Raw genomic sequence first — 19,608 nt, 5'->3', positions numbered from 1 at the left:
GCTGAACCTCAAAAAAGTTCAACCAAACCATGTGTTGTCTGCTCATCTCAGATACAGACTGGTCTCTGCAATGTCTCAGACCCATCTTTTTATACCACACAGGCTTGTGTGGTATAAAACTAATTACAAAAAATGGCCTTGAATGGCATACACTACTTCTCAAACACAGTCACTTCATTCAGTAGTGGTTCCCCTGTCCTCCAGCAGCTCTCACCTCTCCTTACGATGCTTACACACCTTCTCAGTGCCGGGTACTATATGAAGCCCTCCTATAAAGACAGATCAGCCCTACCGGGAGAGGATTTCCAAAATCATAGAACCTAGTCCTGAACTACCAAAACAGAATATTTGTGACAGATATGGGAGTGAGTGAGTGAGTGAGTGAGTGAGTTATTTATTTATTTAAACAAGGATCTCAGGTGATTAGGATCAGCAGATATGGGAAACACTGCCTTGGGCACCCTTCTCTCCAATTCCACAGGCTATAGGATGAGCCACTCCTAGTGGAGTGTCCAGTCTGTGTTTCACCACCCTCCTCTGCAACCCAGGACCCTCAGTTCTGTTTGCTTCTGAAATCTCAGCCCAAGATTCCATGCCATGCAATTAGATACTCCTCTTTCTGGCATGGCCTTTCCCATCTCTATTTCTTTAAAAATGTCAATCCAAAATGTCTTTTCTTCCATCCTGTAGTACTTCTAGCATGAAAATAGCCCACCTTTAATGACACCACTCACTGGTTATTTCCCTCTTGCAAACCACCCTAACTTTTGTCCCAGATCTCCCCTGAGTTGAGCACATTACAGCCAATAGCCCATGGGTGGGCAAAGGCAGTATATGCCCTTGAAGTTATAGGAAAATTCTGTGGATCTTACCTCAGCTTTCCCATAAAGACAGCTTTTATAAATGCTAGATACGACTGGGGTTGATTGAATTGCAGTTCCCAAAACTGTTATGGCAAACAAAGATGAAATCCCATTGGAAAACCACTGCATGACTAACATCTTGATTTGAGAACATCAGTGCCCCAACCCAAAGTTTCCTTGTGGGTTTACAGAAACTTTCTTTGGATACATACTCTTATACACAAAGGCAAAGGGAGATGAATGGAGTTTAATTTTTTTCACCTTATTTTGTTGGTGGTGTGTGCATGCACTTACTAGGAAGCAAATAAGAAATAATGTCTATATAACAACTCTAATGATTATGATTTCATAAGCAGCTAAGATCTACTCAAATTCTATTTAATTCCCCATGTACTTTAGTTTAAAAATGGAAATAAGCTTCTTGTAATAACTGACATAGGAATTATAAAGGAATCAGCTTTACATATAGAAAAAATGCACTTTAATGAAATTTCTGGTTTTAAATTAATGTTCTTGAATCCACAAAACCTACTAAAAACTGCAGATGATGATCAAGTTTTATTCAAAGGTTACAGAAGCATATTCCTAAACAGACTTTTGAACATTCCTCAAAAAGCTACATGGTATTAAATTTACTTTTAAATTTCTATTTCCTGTAAGTTAAATATTTCTAAACTATTTTAAACTTTAAGAAATAAAATCTTGACCATTCAAATCTTTCACGGATTTGTATATTCACAGAGTTAATTAACTCTTACTCACATAGTGACCTCATTTTTCTGTCCAAAAGGGTTTAGTGAATACTAGAGACTGCCCATTGTCCCCTAAAAGCTACTCTCTCCTTTTTTCCAAATAGCTATAGTAAATCCCCTTCCTCAGGCTTCACTGGGAAATGGCCACTCAGCTAGAGACAATATTGTGCAGCCTTCCTGGCACCAAAGTATGCATAAGTTCCTGGCACCTATCATAAGTTCCACCAATAAGATACTACTACAGGTGAGGATGTGTCAATTCCCAGGTACTGCCCTCAGTTTTTCTTCCTCCCTCCCTTTCCTCTGTCTGGAAATGACAACAAATAAAGAAAGAGCTTTGTTTCAGAGATGGAAGGGAACTGTTGAGGATGGAAAAGCCTTCCCATTAGCCCTACACTGCTCCCCTCTAGATTATTGCATGCAAGAGAAAACACTTTCTTTTACTGAGTTCACTGAATGATGGGTCTCTTCATTATAGTAGCATAGTCTGTACCAATAACAGTGAATATTTCATTGAGAATCAAAGCATGTGAATTTGGGGGGATGAAGTTCTTACTATCGGGGAATAGTTTGCATTCACATTTTGAATTCTGCAGGAAACAAGGTTAAGTATGTACTGACCTCAAGGAAATAAGAAGAAGAATTTCAAGTAAGATTTAATTGTTCAAAAATAATGACTCTCTGGTCTTATTCCTCATTTTCCAGTAAGTGTTTGGAGGGTCAGAGGCTTCCTGACTCCAGGAAATATGGGCAACCCTTAAAAATGGGGGGTTTGGGGAACCAGCCCCCAAAACCTTACTAATAGCCTACTGTTAATGTAGGTTAGTGAAGACTTACTACTAATAAAAACAGTTGATTAACATATTTTGCAAGTTATCTGTATTATATTATTACAAGAAAGTAAGCTAGAGAAAAGAAAACATTATTAAGGAAATCAGTGGCCAAGATGGAGGTATAAGTAGATATACTTTGCCTCCTTGCACAACCAAAAGAAAAACAACAACAAATAAAAAAAAAAAAAACAGTACTGCCAGGAAATTGAACTGTATGGAAGTACAAGAACCAAGGAGATAAAGAAGAAACATTCATCCAGACTAGTAGGAGAGGCAGAGATGGGAAGCTGGGCAGAGAGGAGGTGGCAAGGTGGTGGCAGGCAGTCCCATATGTGTGTGTGGATAAACTGGGAGGAACTGCTGTGGAGCGAGACAGACCATGCAACCAAGGGTTCCAGCGCAGGAAAATAAAGCCTCAAAACCTCTGGCTATAAAAACCTGTGGGGGTGAGGCAGCAGGAGAAACTCCCAGCCTCACAGGAGAGTTTGTTGGAGAGACCCAAAGGGTTCTAGAATGCACACAAACCCACCCACCCTGGAATCAGCACCAGAAGGACCCACTTTGCTAGTGGGTAGCAAAGAAAATGACTGAAAGCCAACCAAAAGCTGAGCAAGTGGCATTGTTCCCTCTTAGACCACTCCCCCACATGCTGTGCCACAACACAGTGATATGGGTTGCTCCACCCTGGCAAGTGCACAAGGTTCTGCCCCTTACAACGTAACAGGTGCACCAAGACAAAGTAATATGGCCCAAATGAAAGAACAGATCAAAACTCCAGAAAAACAATTCAGCAACAAAGAGATATCCAGCCTATCAGATGCACAGTTCAAAACACTGGTAATCAGGATGCTCACAGAAATGGTTGAGTATGGTCACAAAATAGAAGGAAAAAAATGAAGGCTATGCAAAGTGAAATAAAGAAAAATGCACAGGGAATCAACAGTGAAGGGAAGGAAACAGGGACTCAAATCAATGACTTGGAGGAGAAGGAAGAAATAAACATTCAACCAGAACAGAATGAAGAAACAAGAATTCAAAAAAATGAGCAGAGGCTTAGGAACTTCTGGGACAACTTTAAACATCCCAACATCCAAATCATAAGGATTGAAGGAGAAGAGGATGAGCAAGAAATTGAAAACAATGAAGGAGAACTTCCCCAATCTGGCAAAGGAAATAGACTTCCACAAAGTCCAGGAAGCTCAGAGAGTCCCAAAGAAGTTGGACCCAAGGAGGAACACACCAAGGCACATCATAATTACATTACCCAAGATTAAAGATAAGAAGAGAATCTTGAAAGCATCAAGAGAAAAGGAGACAGTTACCTACAGAGGAGTTCCCATAAGGCTAGCAGCTGATTTCTCAAAAGAAATCTTGCAAACAAGAAGGGGCTGGAAAGAAGTATTTGAAGTAATGAAAAGCAAGGACCTACATTCAAGATTACTCTAACCAACAAAACTTTCATTTAGAATGGAAGGGCAGATAAAGTGCTTCCCAGATAAGGTCAAGTTAAAGGAGTTCATCATCACCAAGCCATTATTATATGAAATGCTAAAGAAACTTATCTAAGAAAAAGAAGATCAAAACTACGAACACTAAAATGACAACAAACTCACAACTATCAACAACTGAATCTAAAAAACAAAAACAAACTAAGCAAACAACTAGAACAGGTATAGAATCACAGAATTGTAAATCATATGGAGGGTTAACAGCAGGGAGGAGGAGGAGGAAGAATGGGTGGAAAAGTACAGGGAATAAGAAGCATAAATGGTAGGTACAAAATAGACAGGGGGAGGTTAAGAATAGTATGGGGAATGGAGATGCCAAAGAACTTATATGTATAACCCATAGACATGAACTAAGGGTGAGGTGTTGCTGGTAGGGATAGGGGGAGAAAGGGGAGAAAAAAAATGGGACAACTGTAATGGCATAATCAATAAAATATACTTTAAAAGAGAAAACATTAAGGAAGAGAAGATATACTTACAGTATTCATTTGAAAAACATTCACATACATTTGGACCTGTGCAGTTCAAACCTGTGTTATCAACGGTTTACTATAGTTAGTGAAGAGTATGCCAACAAAAAAACTTATTGGTTGTTGTTATCATCATTGGTTTTCATATACTGGGGTGAAATTGGAGAATTTTATAAAATCATACTCATAAAAGGAGACAGGGCTATGTTTTTAGTTCACATGATAGGCCTGCTTCTGTGTAATTTACGGGCTATGAGGAGGTGAAGAGACCCAAGAAAAAATGTGACTAAAAGTGAAATCAGGATGAAGATAATTTGCAAAAAAAAAAACCTTCATTATTACCTCTGGTTATAATATTAATAATTATCAACTGTAACATTAGAAGGACATCAGATAAATGAGAACCGGGTTTATGATATTCGAATGACTTTATGAGTTGTCTACTAATGTCTGTTTTTATTTCAAAATACTAGTTCACAGAATTCAGTCAGTCGTCGAACACTTATTTGCTCCTTCCCCTCATTCCTGAAACTGACTAAGGTGCGACAGGAGAAGCGGGAGCCAAACGCTGCGGCTCCTGTCCTGAGGGAGCGTTCGGCTTCATTTCATATTGCTAAATATTTTTGATTGTGCAGCTCTTTCAGGATAAAAAATTAATATTCCCAAACCTACATGTTTATTTATTTAAATACAATTTTTTAAAAAAGCCTGTACAGGGTGGGCAAAAGTGTGTACACAGTTCTTGTATTTTATTATTTATTAATTATTTTTCCATATGAACCACTGTAAACCTACTTTTGCCCAGCCCTGTACATTAGGTACATTATAAAATAGTCACAAAAACATAGCTTCTAAAAAAAGCTAATACTAGCCCTAGGTGTTGTGTATCAGTGAATTGAGTGACACCCTGCAAACCGAAGAGTTGCCAGTTTGATTCCCAGTCAAGGCACATGCCTGGGTTGCAGGCCATGTCCCCAGTAGGAGGGTGTGTGAGAGGCAACCATACATTATGTTTGTCTCTCTCTCTTTCTCCCTCCCATCCCCTCTCTAAAAACAAATAGAATATTTTTAAAAAAGAAAAAGAAAAAACTTAAAAAAATAAAAAAATTTTAAAAGCCAATACTAAAAATTACATATACAGGCAAGTCCCCATGTTTCCTTCCCATGTCCTAGGGGATCATCTTGAATATACTGAACACCTCACTTTGAAGAGCAAAGGGCTTGTGTAACTAGTATATTGATCTCTCTCTTGCATATTGTTCTTTCAAATATATTTGAAAGTAAGTTTTAGGAAGTTCTTCACAAATGAGTATCCAGTGTGAAATCAATAATCTGGCATACTCTAATCAAAGAGAGTCAGAGCCCCAAATTCTCCGACTGTACCATTAATGCCTAAACAGATGACTTTCCACTGAGACTGGCCAGGAGGCCTGAGAGCCAGGTGCCCACCCGGCCCATGTGAGGCAGGCCCATGCTCAGGCCTGAGCTATTGCTTTGCTCCTGGGCTGGCAGAAGCCACAGAGGCTGCCAAGGCTGGAAACAAGAATTGCTTTATAAATCGGACACCATATTTGTACTAGTGTTTTCTTTATTGCCATAGACTGTTATGATAGACTTTGAAAATTGTGGTTGGTAGGACTGGATCACTCAGAGGCTTTGGAGTTCTGTGCTAAAGGGGAAAAAAGCCAAGAAAATCCAGCCACAGACAAAAAAGGGGGAAAAAACAGCATTACTTGTCTGACCAAAGACGGGCTGGGTAAACACCACTTTTTGCACACATACAATGTGATATTGTGCTTATGTCTAGTATTTGTTACCACTAGATGGGTTGATCTCTCAATAATGATTGCAGCCACACATGTAATTTTGTTTCACGGGTTCACTCAATATCTATATTAGAACTAAAACTAAGACACAAACCTACTTATAAATGCCTGATACAACCAGCCTATTTTCAGCATTGGCAAAATAAATGAGAAATCTGATTATTTTTGGCAAGAATGAGTAGAATGTCACATTAACTAATAATCCTTATCAAAGGATAACACATCTGGAAAATCATTATTTGGCAAGGGTAAGAAAAGCATAAATCACTAGGCACAGGACATGTGATGGCAAAGTGCCTAGCACAGTATGAACTTAACAAACACTGGTTGAATCTAATGGTGAGGTATGAACAGTGCTCATCTCCTTCCTAAAGATCCTTTGGTCTGGAGGAAGAAATCTTCTACCTCCAAACACACATTGAGAAGTCATGATTAAAGAAGGATTACCTGTGTAATAGTATTACCTGTAGTTAATAGGTAAAGTCCTATAGCACTACCAAAACAAATGTGAAACTAATAAAATAATGTTCTACGCATTTCGTTAGTCATACCACCCTATTAGTATAATTAAGACTGTGTGCCTTTAATAAGGGAAGTTCACTATTCTTGTCTGCCCACAAATCTTTCTCCTAGCTTGTCAGGTACTGAATCTCTTATAGTTAACATTACTCATTTGGAATGAGGCACCGTGTCTCCAAAAGACTCCTAAAATAGTAAAAATTCTGCCTTTGTTGCTCATCAACATCTTTAAGTACAAACTGGTTTATCTACAATCTCAGCAGTCACTTAGAAAGCTCAAAGGGAATGGGACACTGAACAGGTATGTTCTGATAGGGCAGGTAAGGGCAGAAAAGTTCATGGAAGCCACAGAAGGTGTTGCACAACTGTGAAGGAGCAGCGTTTACCATGGAGCGCTCTCTCTAACGAGGATTTGTTTTCCCATAAAACATCAGATAAGGTTATTGCCCTCTAAAAATATTAAATTATTAAATACATTATAAGTTTATTAAAAATTGTAAATAACTAGGCCCAGAACCATTTTTGTGTAATTCAAACTATGCCCGCTTATTTAAAATCATTTCATATTATGTTGAGTTATGACACACACACAATAAGCTCTCCTCTAAGGTTGGTGTTGTCTTTCACGGATTTAGACTTTGCATAGTTACTTCTTCACATTCTCCAATCCAATTTAAATGCTACTCTAGAGTTTCCTAGTTTTATAGGAAAGCTTTGTACCTTACTTTTTAAGTTTACTTTAGGGAATATTTTAAAGGTATGTATTGACTGTCATTTGTTTTCTAATTATTGTTTAAGATGAGAGGAGCCAGTGAATATTAGCTTTTTTTATCTTTTTAAAATATATTTTATTGATTATGCTATTACAGTTGTTACATTCCCCCCCTTAACTCCCCTCTACCCTGCACACCCCCTCCCACCCACATCCCCTCCCTTTAGTTCATGTCCATGTGTCATAAGTTCTTTAACTTCCATATTCCCCATACTATTCTTGCCCTCCCCCTGTCTATTTTCTACCTACCATCTATGCTACTTATTCTCTGTACCTTTCCCCCCTCTCTCCCCTGCGCTCTCCCCTGTTGCTAACCCTCCATGTGATCTCCATTTCTGTGATTCTGTTCCTGTTCTACTTGTTTGCTTAGTTTGTTTTTGTTTTAGGGGTGGTTATTAATAATTGTGAGTTTGCTGTCATTTTACTATACATGTTTCTTGTCTTCTTTTTCTTAGATAAGTTCCTTTAACATTTCATATAATAAGGGCTTGGTGATGATGAACTCCTTTAACTTGACCTTATCTGAGAAGCACTTTCTCTGCCCCTCCATTCTAAATGAAATCTTTGCTGGATAGAACAATCTTGGATATAAGTCCTTGACTTTCATGACTTGGAATACTTCTTTCCAGCCCCTTCTTGCCTGCAAGGTCTCTTTTGAGAAACCAGCTGACAATCTGATGGGAACTCCTTTGTAGGTAACTGTCTTCTTGTCTCTTGCTGCTTCTAGGATTCTCTCCTTCATTTTAATTTTGGGTAATGTAATTATGATGTGCCTTGGTGTGTTCCTCCTTGGGTCCAACTTCTTTGGGACTCTCTGAGCTTCCTGGACTTTCTGGCAGTCTATTTCCTTTGCCAGGTTGGGAAAGTTCTCCTTTATTATTTGTTCAAATAACTTTTCCACTTGTCGTGCTTCCTCTTCCTCTTCTGGTACCTCTATAATTCAGATGTTGGAACATTTAAAGGTGTCCTGGAGGTTCTTAAGCCTCTCCTTATTTTGTTGAATTCTAATTTCTTCATTCTTTTCTGTTTGGTTGTTTGAGTCCCAGTTTCTTTCCCATCACTATTGGTTCCCTGTGCATTTTCCTTTATTTCACTTAGTATAGCCTTCATTTTTTCATCTAATTTGTGACCAAATTCAACCAATTCTGTAAGCATCCTGATCACCAGTTTTGAACTGTGCATCTAATAGGCTGGCTACTTCTTTGTCACTTAGTTGTATTGTTTCTGGAGCTTTGATCCTTCCTTCATTTGGACCATTTTTTTCTTTTTTGTCTCAACACACCTGTTACGTGTGAGGAGCGGAGCCTCAGGTGTTCACCAGGGCGGGGCAACCCAGTTGCTGGGTTTTGATGCTGTATGTGGGCATGGGGTCCAAGAGGGAACAATGGCGCTTGCTCCGCTCTCTGTTGAATTTCAGTCCCTTCCATGCTTCCCCCAAGCAAACTGGGTTTTTCTGGTGCTGATTCCCATGTGGGTGGGCTTCTGCACATTCTAGGACCCTGTGGCTCTCTCCAACCAACTCTCCTGTGATGCTGGGAGTGTCTCCCGAAACCTCAACCCCCACAGGTGTTTCCTATGGGCGTTTTGAGGATTTTTTCCCCACACTGGGACCCTGGGTTGTGCAGTCTGGCTTGCTCCCTAGTTTCGCCTGGTTTATCTGCACACGAATGTGGGACTGCCCAGTTGGTCAGCGGCCTTGTACACCGCGCCCCTCCATAATACAGTGCCTCGCTGGGTTCGCCTGTTGCCACCCCGCACCCAGGGTCTGCCAGCCACTGCTTTTTTTGCCACGACCCCTCTCTGCTCAGCAGCCCAACTCCACCCCTCCTACCAGTCTGGATGAATGTGTCTATTTTAATTCCTTGGTTGTCGGACTTCCATACAGTTCAATTTTCTGTCAGTACTGGTTATTTTTTGTTTCTAAATGATTGTTGTCCTTATTTTGGTTGTGTGAGGAGGCACAAGGTGTCTACCTATGCCTCCATCTTGGCTGGAAGTCTAAATATTAACTTTTATAAACCATTTTATTTTGCATGTAGCTTTTCAGTTCATTTTGATTCTCCCAAGAATACAATCACATGACATACAAATTCTACCTTCTCCATGCATATATTTTCATATTGCACTCTTTTGTGTATTTACACTAGCTAGTACACTCTCAGTGGTAAATAACATGAGGATACTGGGCATCTTTGCTGTGTTCCTGACTTTAAGAGAAATGCCTCTATTTTTCAACATATGGTAACTTTCAGTTTGAGCAATTACAGATGACATTAAGAATCCAACTAGTTTTATTTCTTAAAGCACTTTAAATATCAGAAATAAAAGAAAAATTTTGTCAATCACTTGTTAGTATTTATGACATGATAATGTTTTTCTCCTGTGACCTGTTAAGATGAACCATTCTTGCATTCTCAGATAAATGCCAATGGTGTCTATTCTTCTTAACATTATTTATTTTCAAAATCACCTAGACTGACTTGCATACTTATTTTTTCAGAAGAAACAAAAAGGACAGTTTTTAAGAGCAATCCAGTGGAATTAAAAGTTTCCCTTCACTGTAAGCATATACAACCTGGGTTGATCTGAACAGAAAACTAGGAAATAATCATTTACCTAGCCAGAATTACCATAATCAGGGGTTCAGTTTTGAAATAACAGGTTACCTCTAGCACAAGTAAATAATTGTTTGCAGAGAGATTACTAAATATTGGGGAAATAGAATAAAAAGCAGACCAATGAAAATCAAGCATAAAACAAAACAAAAATGAATAGACTAGCAGAATTGCTATCGCTATACCTCAAAAATTATAAGAAAACAAGATTGAGTTTAAACCCACATTTTAAGATATGCATCTACTGCATAAAGCTAAGCACCTACATATTAATTATAATGAAAATTTAATACTTACAAGCAACAGGTTGTCATAGATATATGAGTGATCTGCACTTTGACTCCATGATGCACTTTTCTTAAACATTTTAAATGTAATCTAAAAGATTAAGGTGCAACTAGAATCTATGACAATTGTGTTTAATTTCTTAGTCAACATTTTGTTCTTTGTGATCCTCAAAATGATAAAGTCAGTTGAAAATTGGTGCTATCTCAACTTTAAGGGTTATACAAATAGCTTTATCTCCCTGCCTTTAACTCGAATCCTCTTTTAAAAAAATACTATTACTACTTTATAGATTTAAAAATAAACTCAATTCAAATTTAATTTAGATTTAAGGAATTTGAGAACTTTAAGATTTACTGTAAGATGATCAGAGATAGCCCAGGGAGTTGCAAACTAGAGGCTGGGATATAAGCGTGGATGCAAGAATCCATGCCGGTACACAAGCACTGGAGTCCCTGGGCTTTACCCAGTCAGTAAATGAAATAATTCCAAGGCTGATGGATCCTCAAGTGACTTTATCCAGAAGAGTAAAACATGCACTTATTACAGTGTTTCTCAGTTGGAGTTGTCAGCATAACAGAAGCCACCGGTGTTCTCTGTCCCCATTTCTTCTCTTCTCACCCAGCTCTCCCAGAGAATGAAAAAATGGACACAGACTATCTTGCCCATCACATCATGTCCTGTTCTGTTTGCTTATCTCATCATAAATGACAACAATGGACCAGTTACAATTATTCTCAACAGAACCCTGGATCAACAAGTATAGAACAGGAGATCCTACCATGACAAAACCAAATATAAAGGAAATAGCTAGCAGAGTCCTTTGAAGTGAGAGAATGGTTCTATGGCAGGGAATTAAAACTAGCAAACTGACCCACTGTCTCAAGAAGGAAGAAGGAAGAGGAGGAGGAAGAGAAGGAGGAGGACGGGAGAGGAGGAAGGGGGAAGAGAGGAAAAAAATAATATTTCCATAACATGAATGTCTCTGGTCGCCATATTCAATCAACAACTTCAAAATAATTCTGCTAATCCATTAAGTCTCTTTAGCTCTTTTAAAAATGCTTAAAATAAAAAAGAACAAAATCAACAGCACTTAGACTATTTTAATTTCATTATTAGTGGAATCAATGAGGGCCCTCGACTTATAACCTCAACATGGACTCACCTTTCCCACAGCTGCTTGAAAGGCCTGTTTAATTCTCTTACACGAGTCAGGTATTAATCTTGTGTCTGGACTCTCCAGACTTGTGTCTTGCAAATCTGAGTTTTCATGGAGTTTTAAAATTCTATTAATGCAGTGAGTGTCATCTTCTGATATTCTATTAGGGTCCATCTAAGAAACAAAAATGTAATGACATTAGAGTATTTAACATTAATCTTTCTTCTATTTAATAAAATGTGTGTTAAGAACAAAACATATGTGTATTTTTGCAAGAGTCTTCATATCCTCAACAATTAATAGTTAATACAATTACCCTCAAATTGGTAAAAACACTGAATTCTATATTATTTTTATGAGTAGCTAACTACCATCCTCAACACAAGCATACACATGGTGAAATTGTCAAAATCATCTGACAAGGCAGAAGTCCTCATAGGGAATGAGGCATCAAGGAAAGCACATTTGGCCAGTGCAGGGGGAGAAAATTTTTGTCTTTAAATCATACGCAGCATGTTGGATAGGATTATGAAGCCCACTAAGATATTCCAAGCACAAAGCTTATATAAACCAAGGTAAGTTAACATCCTATTTAGCCACCATGTTTGTCTGACCTCTTTCCTAAAATAATGTATATTTTAATCAGCCAAACAGGGTAACAGAAATCCATTTCCTAGTCCCAAAGAAAACCTGAAGCCAGAGATAATTTGCCTTTTTATTGAACTTTTTATCAGTGTTTCTCAACGTGGAGAGACACAGCTGTCAGGGGCGCCTGAGCATGTGTATAAGTGAGATGGTGTCGCTTGGGACGAGAAGGGCTGCATCGGGTCAAGCAAACTATATGGGTATGTACTGAGGGAACCTTAAAATTCATGTAAGGTGAGGTATCGTCCCACCCAAAATATCCCCATCGGGTTACTAGCTGGCCATCTGATTGAACCAGGTGCCAGCAAAAGCATTTAGTATCATTTGTTTCTTAGAATCCTCTGCCTACCCCTTCCAGGGCTCTAACATGCCTCTGAGGTGGCTTCAACTGCCAAGTAAGGGTAGAAATAATTAGCTATTAATTGGTTTCATCATAATAGTTTAATTTGTTTCCCTTTTATCTCAAAAATTGAAGGTACTTCCTATACATTTACTTATTAGTAGATACAAACTAGACAAAAAAAATAAAAAGGAAAAATTATATAAGTTTACAGTAACCAAAGCTCAGCCAATAATACCAAGTCTCTATTCCCAGGTTTAATTATCATTTTTAAAAGTAATCAGAAAGATGTTCAAATTTATTAAAGAACTATCAGATATATACTGGGAAGTATCTTATCCATATCTGAAATTCTCAAGATGGAATGACAGCTTTTCAACAAATGTGCATCCACTAATATAAATTTTATTATTCTAGTCTTACAAAATATAAGTATTATCTATAATCACAGGAAAGATATCACTTATAAAGCAAAAGTACTTGCAATCCATATTTACTGTTATATTCTGTTTAAAATAATTATTATGAATCAATATTTGAGTTTTTATATAATGTAATTCCCATTATATTATGTAAAATGGAAATAATGTAATGTAATGTATATTTCCATTACATTATATAAAGCCCCAGGCTTCACATGCTTTAAAAAAAAAAACACTCACTTATGCCAATAAGTTTCCCACAAAAGCAGAGAAGCCTGGGCAACTGATATGAGGGTCATTGAGTTCAGACCTCAGGAAAGAAGATTCATGCAAGGGCCTTGGTGGCTACCACCAGAAAAACACTGAGCTAAGGAACAATATGGTATCAATGGGGAAATGCCTGGGGACCCTAAAGCAGGTTCAGCTCAAGTCTTGCCAACAAGCTAAGCATCATTCTAACGGAAACAGCAGTCCCCAGTACTCCCACTACTGAAAGTGCAACCCAAACACCTGCAGCATTAGTGGCCCAGGGGGAGCTTGTTAGAAATGAATGTAGAATCATAGCTCCCTGCCCCCACTCACTGCCTGGAAATCTCCATTCTTACTAGATCCCAGGTGATTCTGATGCTCATTAAAGTTTACAAGTAATGCTTTTAAATGTCAAATATACAAATATAGATTTCTGCTTTAAAGTGACTTCAAGTTCCCTTGGACACCAATTTTAAAATGTTTTAACAAGTAACACCAATTAGTACCAAAATATGCAGAACTTAATAATGGTTAATGATTTGATGCAAAGATCTATAATGCAAAGATTTTGTCCTCTCTCTCAGGGTAAAAAAAAAGACCATTTCCAGAATCTCCCTTCCAATTTAATCAACATCCCTAAGGGAAAGGGCAAACTGAATCCCACTACAGGTGTTGCAAATGTGCAGTTGATACCTTTTGACCTAACAATTCCACTGCTGGGATTATACCCTAAGAATCCTGAATCACCAACTCAAAAGAATCTATGCACCCCAATATTCATAGCAGCACAATTTACAATAAATAGCCAAGTGCTGAAAACAGCCTAAGTGCTCATCAGTAAATGAGTGGATCAAAAAACTGTGGTGCATTTACACAATGGAATGCTACACAGCAGAAAGAAAGAAGGAGCTCCTACCCTTTGGGACAGCATGGATGGAACTGGAAAGCATTATGCTAAGTGAAATAAGCCAGGCAGTGAGGGACAAATACCATATGATCTCACCTATAAGTGGAACCTAATCAACAAAACAAACAAGCAAGCAAGATATAACCAGAGACATTGAAATAAAGAAGAAACTGACAGTAACCAGAGGGGAGGGGAGAGGATATAACCAGAAAAAGGGGAAGGGTCATCAAGGAACATGTATAAAGGACACATGGACAAAGCTCAAGGTGGGGGTATTATTGAGGATGGGAGGTGAGGGTGGGTAAGGTGGGGGGGGGGAGTGGTGCAGGGGATATGAAGACAGCTGTACTCGAACAATAATAAAAAAAGTTTAATTTTAAAATGTGCAGTGGATAATCACTGTTTCAGAATGTATCTCCTACCCCACAACCTATCTTCTAACAAAGGAGTCTGGCCCTGGCTGACATAGCTCAGTGGATTGAGCTCGGGCTGAGAACCAAAGTGTCGCAGGTTCGATTCCCAGTCAGGGCACATGCCTGGGTTGCAGGCCATGATCCCCAGCAACCGCACATTGATGTTTCTCTCTCTCTCTCTCTTTCTCTCTCCCTTCCCTCTCTAAAAAATAAATTAATTAAAAAAAATAAAAATAAAGGAGTCTGGACAGAGAATCCACATGACTAAAAAATGATACTTTTTGGTCTATTTTAGTCACCAATTAGATAATTCACATGGTACAGATTACCAATGGGTACCTTTCTAGTGTTGCAAAGCATTCGAAAAGCTTTTTCAGTAAATTAAACAAGCCAGCTACTGGGCTAGATGCTGCAAATTAGGTAATGAACAAAACAGACAACCCTTCCCTCATGGAACTTACCCTCAACAGAGAAACACAGAAATTAATAAAAAAATCACTGTAAGCTTAGTTACAAATGAATTCATTGTACTTAGAAATGTCTGAAAAGATTAAATAAATCTTGACTATTTGATTTTAAATTGACGCTTTTAATGCCTTTATCAAATTATGTAGTTCATGTGAAATAAACCCAGTTGTTTCAAAAAAAAAAGAATGAAAAACAAAACAAAACTTCCCTGAAATTTAATCAGTTGTAGGGTTAAATGAGGCAGGATGCTTGACATTTGTGCTACTTCCTTATCTGTTTTTACACACAGGCAGCCTGCACACCTCTGCATCAGATTTGCAGTAGTGACTGCTCTCCTGTTTGGGTAGCAAACAGCCAGAGTCGGTGTACACACTGCGGGGTTGGGGGAGGGAGTTAAAAGGGCAACAGAGATTGAGTTTTCTGAAAAGCTTATCTCCAAACTTTGAATATGGTTGTAGGGATGTTTTAAAAGTGCGCATACATTTTACAAGCAACTTTCTGAAAATTTTTTTTTGTAAACCAAAGTATGAATACTATGTGGTAAGTATATAGCACAAGCCACATGCTATTTTTTTCTTTGGCAAGGTTGGTGGTGGAAAAGCCAATCTACACTGGATCTATCACCCTTTTTTCTTAATCTAAGCACTGAGATCTGCAAACATTAAGGAGGCTGACTCATTTTTAACTATTAAAATATAAATTGAGAAGGAAAAAATTTAAAATCACTAATTCTTATACTATTCTGTGCATTCTTCTAAATGCATTTAAAGCTAAACTGTTTTTTGTTAAAGATTTGTATGGCTTCCCCTCTATCACTTTAAACAAAAACAATAAAACTGGCCCCTTTTTCTAGTAAACTGCAATGTTACCTGACACTAGATGATTTCATTCTAATTCAGACATATTCAGAAACCCCAAGTATAATAGTTGAGCCACAACTTCAGCGGAAGTCAAAAAACTATCTCTTATTCAGTACCAAGTTCTAATCCAATAAAGTGGAGGAAAGTTAAAATGTTAAATTAGTGACAGATCAAATTGAATTTATTATCTTAGCCAGAACTTTGAAAGAAGGCCTCCAGCACATCTAAAACTGTGTATGTGGAGTGAACTCGCACATACACATCGTGAGCTTCGACAGTGGCCCAGGCAAGACCAACCTTGTCTCATCTCTAATAACCACTTCCCTTCCCTCACCCTCTCCACCATTATTCGGAAACAAAATCCAGACTTCATAGCATCTCATTGATAACTACTTCAAAACATATCCCTAAATCATTAGGCCTGTTCCAGGTATCAAATTTAGATATCATTTTTAATAAAATGCAACCAGATCTAGTGGTGTATTCTTATGAACACATCGCTCCTGATATTACTTCTTTGCTGAAGGAAATGACCTTTTACAAGTACAGCACAAAACTGGACTCAGAGTAATGGCAAATATACAGGGTTCAGCAAGAAGCAATGCCTGCTTGAGTGTGGTTGGTAGAGTAATAATATGGGTATAAAAATTTACAATTTTAATTCGAATATCTCACTTGAAATGTCACAGTTCACACTCATACTTGAGTGTGATGTTATTCTGTTACAGAACTACATGCTTATGATTTTGTAATAAAAGGGGCATTATTTATGCTGGACCCTGTATTCTGCATATCTTAGAAAAACCCAATCTTCATGTCATTTAGGAAAATTGTCCCCAGAAATATCATGACATTACATTCTCTAAATAAAACTTCTCCAGCGAGGCTGACTAGCATGTCCACTTTGGGAAAAGGGTTGTGGGAGTCTCACTGCTATCCGTGTGACATGGAGACTGCTCAGTTATGACAGGTATCAGAAGGCCATACCCCTCATTAACATTGAGAATTTCTACAAAGAAGCTGAGCAGCTGTAATAAGGGCCCAGCAGGTCACTCTTTCCTATGTGGCCACATTGATTTCCATGGCTCCTGCCACTGTAAGCTGCTCCTGGTCCCTAGAGCTCATTTATTCCCTACTGCTCTTTCAATGCTGAACACTCACTTCACTATTGCTATATGAGATGTCCTATCCAAAGGTGTTGGGAAAGATAACAGGTAGCAAACTAGTTCATCTTCTGGCCCTCTTCTGAATGCTGCTGTCTTGTTTGACTAAGAATTTTAAGTATTTTTTGCAGGGTTTTCCATTAGCTGGCACCATGCCATGCACATAGTCGGTTTAGACTGTATGTTGAAGAAATGATTCTTAACTCATATTCCATAGTACTTAGTAATGCCATGTGCAGTGCAGGCACTTAATACACAAGCTTGAAATGGGTAGAAAACAGCATGCTGGCTGGGAAAACGGATAAGCCACTCATTCTCCAAGGCAGTGTACTCCAATGGAAGAAAAACATTTCATCACTTTCATATGGGTTTGTGTTGTAAGTAAACCACTCAAAGTTTGTCTTAGAAAAAAATGTCTCAATAGATTATTTTTATTACTATGTAAATACAATTTTTCTAAAGTACTGGTCATATTACTTCTACCCTGTTTTAAGCAGATAATGAAACTAGGTCTACAAATCACAAACTAGTGCATAATGAAAACGTAACAAAAAGCCTATGATACCAAGTAATGCAGTTCAAGACTGTGGCTCATGTCAAAAACCCTTACAACCCAAGCAATGCCATGTGTTGATGCATCTAGTTAGGTTTAGTAATCACCTTTGAATCTGAAAACCAGTGAAGTCCAAACTCGACTCTCTTTCCCCATAAAAAAAAAAAAAAAAATGCACAGTCAGCCCTCCACTTCCTCTGAGAAAAGAGTTCACTGCACCAGACAAGAATATTTGAATGAATCCAACCAACTGCACTGCAATTTCCAAGAAAACACAAGAGCTTAAACCACCAGAAAGCATAATATTACAAATTTACTCTTTCCTTTCTATCTCTCTGCAGTTCCCAAGCTGCATTCCTCATCTTGTAAAAGGTTGGTCATTTGCTAGATGGTATCGAGGCTGTGTCTGGGCAGAGAACCTCACAGTTGCATACACTTTGCTTCCTTCCTCTACGCACCTTGGTGGGAAGGCATGAGGGTCCTTCCCTCTTTTTTCAACCCGCCCAAACGGAGCTGCGGTTGCAAGACCGGCCTTTTCTGGTCGCGCTACCATTCGGCCCTCCTGGAGACTTGGGCATCATCACCCGGGACTCTAGCAGCTGCTGTCTGGACCAGTACTGCGGCCTGGAGCATACCTACAATGCAGCCAGCCTCAGACACCCAAACCCTCTCGTGGGCAGGAAAGGAAAGAAAGGCTCGATGCTGAAGTGAAGCCGCTCATTTTTTTTTTTTTTCCTAAGTGAACATACATTAATTCTTAGCTCCCGGTAAGAAAAGGATGGGGAGAAAGTATGCAATCTCCAGAAGAAGTGAGCGGCCAATGCTGTCTCGCCGGGGGAAATTCAAACGCACAACGCCAGGAGCGTCCAGCCTCCGCACGCTGGGAGGCCTGCGCAGAGACCCACGGCCAGCGCGTCAGTCCCCGCACCAGATTGTCCCGCGTACGCTCCCTCTTTAGAATCACTTTTCTCTCCTGAATATGCAAGATCTGGAAAGCCGATCCGGGAGGCTCGACTCAGTTTCCCATCGGTGGGGGAGAAAGAAATAAGGTGGGAGCGCCCCACCCGCGCGTCCCTGAGGAGATCATCACTCACCTGTGCTCGGAAGTAGAGGAAAAGTGCAACGCTGCAGACGACCTGGCCCAGTCCCAACCCCAAGAAGGCCACGAACATGAAGCGGGAGGTGGCTGCGGGCGGCTGCGCCACCGGTGGGGCGGGTGGCGGTGGGGTGTGCAGGGGGCCCTCATGAGGGGAGCCGGAGCCACCGCTGCCCATCTCTTCAGAACCACGCAGGTACTTAGTGTGGTCTCGGCTAGCGCGGCGCATGGCGCTCCACCCGCTCTCCCCGGCGCTCACCACCTTCTCGCTTCCTCCGCTGCAGATCTGCCAACTCCAAAGGCAGCCCGCGCTGGGCCAGGCGGGCCTCGACGTGGGGCGCTCAGAGCCAGGCGCAGCTCCTGGGCGATCCGGCGAGCGGGCAGGGCGCCCGGCCGCCCCAACTCTTATAAACCGCTTGGAGAGGGCTGGCCTCAGTAGCCAATCAGCCCTGGGCGAGGCTGCGTCTTCCACTCCCACCTCTGGCTTCCCTTCTTCCTTTCGCCCTCCTTTCTTACTCTCTTCTCTCAAAGGTCTCCTCCCCATTGGGCCCTCAAGAGGAGGAGGCTGTGGGTTGTTCCAGCGGTTACAGACAAAACTTGTCCATCCTCAGATGTCCTTTTGGAAGTCCGAGAGACGGGCCAGGAGACATACAGATGCACGTCTTGGTTAAGGATAAAGGTGACATCAGACATTCCTCAGGCAATTTGCATTTTTGAACCTCAGTCTCCCGTATAGGATTTAGAAAGTTGGACTTGGTGGCCTCTGAGAGCCCATCCTGTCCCTCTCTCCTCCTCGTTCCTTTCACCCATGGGGGGGAAAATCAGAAAGGACCATCCTCAGGTATCCTGGGAAGGCAGTTTCTATCATGGTTCCAAATATAGGTACTTAA

The 19,608-nt window shown here is 39.8% G+C and overlaps 1 protein-coding gene across 1 annotated transcript in view; it reads right to left on the bottom strand.

Annotated features, from left to right (window-relative positions):
- TNFSF11 (TNF superfamily member 11) overlaps positions 1–19,102 on the bottom strand; it is a 38,323-nt gene extending 19,221 nt beyond the window's left edge. Inside the window, exons 1-2 of the mRNA XM_028526848.2 lie at positions 18,717–19,102; positions 11,609–11,776 (exon numbers count right to left, since the gene is read on the bottom strand). Of these exons, the coding sequence (XP_028382649.1) occupies positions 11,609–11,776; positions 18,717–18,947 (399 nt within the window). The 5' untranslated portion in view covers positions 18,948–19,102. The remainder of the gene's footprint in view (positions 1–11,608; positions 11,777–18,716) is intronic.
- Positions 19,103–19,608: the final 506 nt, after the last annotated feature.

Source organism: Phyllostomus discolor, chromosome 11 (genome assembly GCF_004126475.2).
Source record: "Phyllostomus discolor isolate MPI-MPIP mPhyDis1 chromosome 11, mPhyDis1.pri.v3, whole genome shotgun sequence".
Classification (NCBI taxonomy): Eukaryota; Metazoa; Chordata; class Mammalia; order Chiroptera; family Phyllostomidae; genus Phyllostomus; species Phyllostomus discolor.
Note: the sequence above shows the minus strand (reverse complement) of the source record. Positions and strands in the feature narration are given on the sequence as shown.